Source organism: Phalaenopsis equestris, unplaced genomic scaffold, assembly GCF_001263595.1.
Source record: "Phalaenopsis equestris unplaced genomic scaffold, ASM126359v1 Scaffold206047, whole genome shotgun sequence".
Lineage (NCBI taxonomy): Eukaryota > Viridiplantae > Streptophyta > Magnoliopsida > Asparagales > Orchidaceae > Phalaenopsis > Phalaenopsis equestris.
This window is the reverse complement of record NW_018225487.1, coordinates 1,452-9,704: the sequence shown is the minus strand read 5'-3', so window position 1 is coordinate 9,704 and position 8,253 is coordinate 1,452. Positions and strand designations below refer to the sequence as shown.

At 34.8% G+C, this 8,253-nt stretch overlaps 1 protein-coding gene across 1 annotated transcript; it reads right to left on the bottom strand.

The window, feature by feature from the left end:
* Positions 1-2,760: 2,760 nt before the first annotated feature.
* On the bottom strand, positions 2,761-4,524 carry LOC110036403 (putative cis-zeatin O-glucosyltransferase). The gene is made up of 2 exons (XM_020740837.1): positions 3,550-4,524; positions 2,761-3,450 (listed from the first exon to the last, which is right to left on the bottom strand). Exons 1-2 carry the CDS (start codon positions 4,423-4,425, stop codon positions 2,953-2,955), a joined length of 1,374 nt encoding a protein of 457 aa, XP_020596496.1. The 5' UTR covers positions 4,426-4,524; the 3' UTR covers positions 2,761-2,952.
* Positions 4,525-8,253: the final 3,729 nt, after the last annotated feature.

Genomic DNA, 8,253 nt, shown 5'->3' with positions numbered 1-8,253 from the left:
TTTCTTTTCAGGCTGCACCCTTAGAAAATTCTTGTCTTAGTGATAACTCAAGGATGTTATGACAACAAGTGAGCTGAGGTTGTGATAGTAATTATTAGAAGGCTATCACACGCAAGAGGATGGTTGAATTGGGTATTTAAAAAAGAATTATTTCAAGTTAAGATAAAAAGTTTTTAACTTATGTAGAAATTTAATGATAAAAAAATTTATAAGATTTCTTATAAATAAATTTAAGGTAATCAGCAAAACGCAAAAGCAATCATAGAAATAGAGACAATAATTTTTATGTGGTTCTAACAAACCCAAAAGTTGCCTATTCCACATCTAGCCACCCTCGACTAATAATTCATTACATCAAAAATAAAATTACAAAGTATCTCTCATACTCTCCAAAAAAATATTGCATTTGGACTCTGTAGGTAGAGTTACGTGCAGAGTCCAGTGAAATCACACGACATGGAGATGACAAAAAAAAATCGGTCAGGTAACATTGGGGAATATTCTTATTTTGTGCTATTCAGGTATTATTGTATATAATTTACGTGTTATTGTGTTATTAGAATATTTTCGGTGTTATAATAATACAATAACACATCAATAACACATCAATAACACATAATAACACCTGAATAACACACAATAACACTTGAATAACACCAGAGGAATATTCCCCTATGTTATCAGACAATTTTTTTTTTCTGTCACCGCCATGTGGGGTGATTTTATTGGACTCCGCATTTAACTCTACCTGCAAAGTTCTGATGCAATATTTTCTCTCTCCTACAGAGGGCAAGTATAACCCCAAATCACATAAATACAATAATAGGTAAATAAAAGTACAACCATCTACCACTCTAATTTTAAAATTAGTTTTGCTCATAATCTTGCCTAAGAAAAATATGGTAAAAAAAAATATTCACAGATTTAATTTGATCTTGATGTTTAATCAAATGAAAACTAATTTTAGATAAAAAAATTTAATTTTATAAAAACATATATTTGCATTTGATGCTAAATCAAACATGAAAGATTTTATGAAAATAATTTTCCATTTTAAAATATCAGAACAAAAATTAAAATTTAAAATCAAAATATTTTATGTATGAATGATACAAATATTAAAGACTCTTTTAGGAAAGTAAGAACACAAACCTCTTTAAATAACCCAAAAAATCATAAATTTTAAGATCCAAAAAACATGATCAAGAGGAAAATTTCACCAAAGCTTCATTAATGAAAATATGGAGATGTAAAATAAAATATTAAAGATAATTTGGCAAATTTTAATGATGAAAGAAAACAGGTTTTCTACCTTGTATGAGCTTGAAGCTTAGAGCTAGAGAGAGATTATTGCGTTTTTGCATCCGGGCACTGCATGTATCTCTGCATGCGGTGTCCGATCTTGACCGTAGATCACGGTGATCTACGGTCAGGATTATTTCCGTTTTAAAAAAAAAAAAAAAAATTAGGTGGGGTTCACCGAAATAAATTGGGTCCGTAGATCAGGTGACTTACGGTCCGAATCGGACACCGCACGCAAGGTGTGGAATAATTTTTCCAAAGCAAGAGGAGAGAAAACTGAATAGTTTGAAGCAATAGATAGGCACCACTTTGAATGTAGTAAGAATTGGTCAAGGGTGTAACAGCAAGCGATGCAAGCTATAATGCCACTTGAATAAATTTAGAATGAAGAGAGGTTGGGTTCGTACAGGCCAAGAAAAGAAGTAGGAAATTTATTTAAGGTAATAATTTGATTTTTAAATTTTATTTTCTTTAAATTAGATTAATTTAGGCATTAAGTGGGACTGTTAAGAGAGGGAGGAGAGTGAAAAATTTAATTCAAATACTTAAAATAACCTTTATATTAAAAGATTTATTTAACTGAGGAATACTTTTAATATGATTTGAAAATAAATAATTTTATGTTTCTTCATGCATGGGACACCAAAGCCTTCCCAAATTGGGGTGCAAGTGATTCTAGCCGACTTGTGAGCCGCTCAATAAGTGGCTCGTGAACAGTGTTCGATGAGTTAACAAACTAAGCTCAAGTCAGCCCCAACTCGACTCGCTAGCTCGTGAACCGGCTCATTTAAAAAAATATTAACATAAAATATACTCAAAATATATTAAATTTTAAAAATTGTGTTTAAGGTTTTAAAAATGTTAAGAAAATAATATATTTTATTGTATATAAGGAGATTTCTTTTTTTTTTATCTCTTAATTATTCATTTTGTATGTGAACTTATTATAAAGTTATTTAAAATTAATATCATTTTGCCTCTTTTATTTTAAACAAGTCGGCTTGTGAGTCAACTCAATCTTTTAGACTTAAGCTCAACTTCGAGCTCCATAAAAAGTAAACGTTCAAGCTCTAGCCGAGGGCGGCTCGTGCTCGACTTGACTCGTTTACATCTCTATTCCCAAATATGATTCAATCAAATATTAATGTAGATTATATGGAGGATTTAAATTATTTGATTGATGATATGAATGAATAAATATATAAATTAATTAGGTGATATGAATTAAGTTAAATCATATATATGGGATGACCTAACAATGAAGCAATTTGTTCACTTGCATCTTTTAAGATATTAGATTCACATTTTTATATCGATAATGTTGGAATCTTACTAAAGCGAGTCGTGAGGTAGTACACAATAAAAAATAGATAGAAAGTGAGAAAAAGAAGAGAATGTACAAAAAAGCAAAAGAAGAAGGAGAAGAGAAAGATAATGATGCTTGTAATGATGAAATGATTTGTTTAGAGAGAAAGTTTGTGATATTACAAATTAATAATGCTTGTTAATTATTTCAACAACAACAGCAACATAGACATTAATAATGAAAAAAAGAAACAGAAATACAAACTACTAAAACTACATTTTAGATAACAACTTAATCAGTCCATTATTAGACCTCACTCTTAATTTAACCGAATGCAATCCCCATCATCCATTGCGTGTGATATGAGCAACAAAGGCATTCAAATCAGCAATCGATGTTCCATCCTCAGTTACGGCCCTCCGTATCTCCTCCCCTATCTTCCTCGCTCTGTCCCTCATCACCTTCCCCTCCTCCTCCACCACCACCATCCGGACAACCTCCTCCACCCTTTCTGCCGACACCACCTCCTTCCGGTGATCCCACTCTCGCACTATTACCCCAACCTTCCAGTACTCCGTCAAAACCATGGCGTTCCGGGGCTGGTCGATCTGCATCGGCCACGCAATGATCGGCACACCACTGCTCAAACTCTCCATGGTCGAGTTCCACCCGCAGTGGCTCACGAAGGCCGCCGTCGAGAGGTGCGCCAATATCTCCACCTGCGGCGCCCATCCCCTGACCAACATTCCAACCCCCTGCATCTCCTCCTCGAACCCCGCAGGCAAGCTGCCGTTTCCGTTCTCACCTTCCGACCCAATCGCCCCTTCGTCCGCCTCCCTTATCTGTCCAGATTTATGTGAGCCAAGAAAAATAATAATAATAAAAAGACATGATTTGAATTTGTAGCAGAGACTAAGGTCCTGGAACAACAGTGACATTACCACCCAAATAAAACGCTGGCCACTTCGCCGGAGGCCGATAGCCAGCTGTTGAACCTGTGCACCGCTCATCGTCGTGGTCGATCCGAACGATACGTAAACGACCGAAGCCGGCGGCTGCTTATCCAGCCACATCAAGCATTGATGCCTCTTCTCCGACCCACCTGCTAGCTTCGGGCCAATCAGATGCAGAGGGCTAACCGCAAAAATGTTCTTCGGCCAGTATTCGTTGGCCAGAAGATCTACAAATTCGCCATCAAGAGGCCGGCAGCTGTTCGCAATAATCCCAACTTCAACTGGTCGGTGATGCTCAAGCAGCTTGACGCGCTCGAGAATCGGCGCCGGAACCCAGTCTTCGAAGTGAGCCGCAACAAAGGGGTTTGTACGGGTTTTCGGTCGGAGATTGGGCTGGAGCTCGAAGAGGGCTTGGAAAGCAGAAACACATTGAAAGGTGTAGGATTCGGCATTGGAGAGGGAAGCAGCTTCGAGGGCGGCTACAGACATGAAGGTGTCGTGGAGAAGGATTAGTCGGCGGGAGGAAAGGGAGAGGGAGTGGAGGAGGGAGGAGAGGGAGGGGCGGAGGAGGAGGGGGGTTTCAAAGAGGCGGAGGGCGTGGGCGAGGTGAGGGGGAGAGGAAGGAGAAAGGGGAGTGGGAGGAGGGAGAGGGAGTTCGTGGAAGTGAATGTTGAGGAGGGAAGCGGACGGCCAGCCGTGGAGGCGCGATTGGGCTTGGTGGATGGAGGAGGAAGGGGCGGCAAAGTGGACGGGGAGGTTGCGGCTGGAGAGGATGAGTGAGAAGTGAAGGAGTTGGTTCAGGTGGCTTTGGCCGGGGAAGGGGACGGCGACGATGGTTACTGGTTGGATTTGGTCGGGGGACATGGTGGGTGTTTGTGTTTTCTGGGTGAGTAAGGATGATGGGTGAGAGTTGGGTGTTTTATAAATGTGTTATAATTGCTGGGATGTTGGAAACGTGATTGTCAACTAACGTTCTTGTTTGTTGGGGCGGTTAAGGAATGAGCATTGAGATATTCATGCAAATTTTTTTGAGAAATATAATTAGATATAATCATATCACAATTGTGATGCATTTACATAACTAACATTAAAATTTTTGCTTTTATGTTTATAAATTGTTAATATTAAAAAGCTATTATGAAAATGTGTTTCATTTTTAAGAAGCAAGTGGTGATTAGTTTTTTATGTGATATCAATGATTTGAATTTTATGTGTATAAATATAAAAGTTTAGGCGTCTGATGCCTGTATATATAAGAATTGTTGTATTTATGAAGATGTCTATATTTGAGGGTGTTGAAAAGTTTAATTGGAAAAAAGTTTAAAATTTTATGCCTTATGTTCTATATGGGATTTTTTTAAAAAGTATTTTTTAATCGTTTTTAAATGTTTTTTTTTATTTTTAATTGTAAGTACAAATCAATTTTTTTGTAAAAATAGCTTATTAAATTTTAATTTTCTGAGTATTTTTCGGAGCTCTAACTATTACCCATTAGTTGTGTCATTGCCCATTCACCTTTTGCTGCAGTCGCCAACCAGTACTCTCTGTTGATTCGTTCAGTTGTTGGGGTTTTTTTTTTTTTTCTTTTGGGAAAATGAAGGCCACGCTTAACTTTATTTAATAAGAAAATGAAATTACAAACACAGACAAGCATACAACTTAACATCACACAAAAAAATAATAAAAAAAACAAACCAACAACTAAAACAAATTACATCATAGGATCAGCTCAAAAGGCACTAATAAAAGTAAGAAAAGAATCCATAAGCTCTGGCTCTCCAATAAGAAAAAAAAGGACCACTTGTCCCAGAAACAAAAATTGTAAAGATTAGGCGAACCTCCAATTCGAGCTACATCCATTACATAAGAAATACAAACAACTACTAATTGAAAAGGTCAGTTCAAATCAACTCCTGAAATCAACAAACGAGCATCCATCTCGAAATGGAATAAAAGAGAAAAATAGTAAAACCACGAACCTTCTAATAAACAAATAGAAGAGAAAAAATTAACCATGAGCTCCAAACTTACCTACACACAATTATTAAAATTCTTTCCGGATAATAATTAATTAAAAAAATATTTAAAAATCACAATTGAATTTTAATATAAGTTTGAAAATCATCACCACGAACCATCTCAACCAAACTTAAATTTTTAAGAAAAATCAAATGTAAATTTGTTTATATTAAAAATAACAAGCCTAACTGCTACAGGATCATAGAAAAAAAAGCTAAACATAGCTAACCAAAAGCACCAAAACAAAACAAATAAGAGCCAACCTAAGCTTGGTCCAACTATAAACCAAAACATTAGACAAAAAAACCTTCCTCAACTATCCAAACAAAGCCCAATAAAGAAATAAATAGTAACAACTAAAAAATCCAAATTAACCAAAACAGCCAATACATTAATTCTTCATCCAAGAATATTGCATACAGTTAAATATATAGAAAAGACAGTTGGGATTTAATGCACATGTGGAAACCTACAAACACCAAACCAAAATATGAAAAAGGGCAATCAAGATTGAAACTTAGACCAAGTATAAAATCAGAAAACTAGGCTAAGAACAAATGTAATATCTGCAAACTAGACTAAGAACAAATGTAGTATCATATATATATATATATACATGCAATTGAATATCTGAGATATTGAAATTGACAAAAGCAACAAAGCTCCAAACCCATACATATAAACTAACAAAAGTAGATAAAGAAAAAAGAAAAAAATAACTAAGAATAAATGTCAGAAAAACATGCCACGCAAAACCTAATAGAAAAATATTAAAAATTATAGAATTTTCAAATAGAATCAATTATATTACTCTTAAATTTATATTTCTACTCTTATAAATGTTCATCCAATGAATATAAAAAATATTTAATTCAAAATAAGTCTGCTTATGTAAAAAATTCTTAGAATTTCTCACAAACAAGATAGCATAGGCAGTAATTTTAACCTAGTGATTACTAAATAGGGTTGAACTATATGGGGCAAGCCTTCCATTTTATTTTTTTAGCACACAAGTTAATTTATTGCTATGAATAGATTTACTAGAAGAGAAACATATTGTAGGATGACTACAAAAAATTTTATGATAACTTTACCTAACACTTCTTAGATATTATGAAAGATTCGTTGAAGACCATCTTTGGTTTCATATGGTAGTCTGGATCATTGCACGAAGGTTGACTGCTGCCCAATGACGTCATTGCCTCGTTCAGTGACAAGGAGAGAGAGGAGAGAAACTATGCTTAGAATGATCTATCCTAAGTCCTTATTGTTATTTAGTGTGATCTTATGCAATGTGTTTTGAATTAGTGTTCATCGTTGTAAAAAATAAGTAAGGAAAATGGGGATATTTTAATTATGTTAAGTCACACCGGTCAAGATCTCGCAATTTTGTTCTCCCGACATCATCGTTAATTTTGGATTTACTTAGTTTAAGCAAGCGATCAAACTTGTTTAGCTCAGAGAATTCTATTTAGCAACCGTAGGTTACTTCATCTGAGGGATTCTTGTAAATCCAATAAGATGGGTTTTATGTTTATTATTAATGTTATATGACCCGACCCGCAATTACACAGATATTTTTGTTCAAAAATATGGCCAAAATCTTGACCCAATTTATATTTCTTGGCTAGTGAAAACAATTGTAATGTTATAAAATTTAAAGTAATAGGTTTCACACTAAGGCATATTGAATTTTAAACTATGCAAGTATACGTATCGTTTTAAGTAAACCTTAGGTTCAACCCAAATTGAACCTAAGTCAACTTAAACCTTAGGTTCAACTAAAATTGAACCTAAATCAACCCAAACCTTAGGTTCAACCCAAATTGATCCTAAGTTAACTTGAACCTAAACCCAAATTGAACCTAAGTCAACTTAAACCATAGGTTCCACCCAAATCGAAACTAAGTCAACCTAAACCTTAGGTTCGAACCAAATCGAACCTAAGTCAACCTAAGCTTTAGGTTCAACCCAAATTGAACCTAAGTCAACTTAAACCTTAGGTTCAAATCGAATCTAAGTCAACCTAAACATTAGGTTCAACCAAAATTGAACCTAAGTCGGGGAGCCTTCTAACCAAATTGAACCTAAGTCAGGGAGCATTCTAACACCCTAGGCGCACTAGAAAACCACTTATATAAAGATATGATGGGTCAATCATATAGAACAAGCACAGGGACTCCTCCTTGGGACATGCAAACATGAATGCAGTTATCGAGAGCGGTCCTAAGTATTATAAAGGCCCTATTAGTATATGAAGGAAAGTAAATGTTGTAATTTTTAAATCCTGAATATTTTAATTCTAAAATTTAATGATCTTGAATATTTTATTTAGAATTTTGAAGTAGAAAGATAAGGATTTTAATTCTTAAAGAGCTTAAATTGCATCGTAGAAATCCTATATCATAGAAAGAAACAAGGAAAACACATGCAGATGTGCAGACATGCAACATGATGCAAAAGAGAAAAATAAGGCAAATCAAAATAGTAAACATGGTGGTGTCGCTGAGTGACCAAAGGAAAATATGTTGAGATTTTCATACCTACTTTATATTGTATTTAATGATATTGCACTTTAAAGAAAGGTATTTTTGATTTTTTGTTGCAGGAATGATGAATTAGGGTCATTGGAGCAAAAAAAGTGCAAAAATGAGCAAATTTGGAGCGAAAAGG

Coding starts and splice junctions, on each gene's coding strand:
- LOC110036403 (XM_020740837.1), bottom strand. CDS start 4,425: ATGTCCCCCGACCAAATCCAACCAGTAACCATCGTCGCCGTCCCCTTC. Junction 3,451..3,549: donor GCCAGCGTTTTATTTGGGTG/GTAATGTCACTG, acceptor AAATCTGGACAG/ATAAGGGAGGCGGACGAAGG.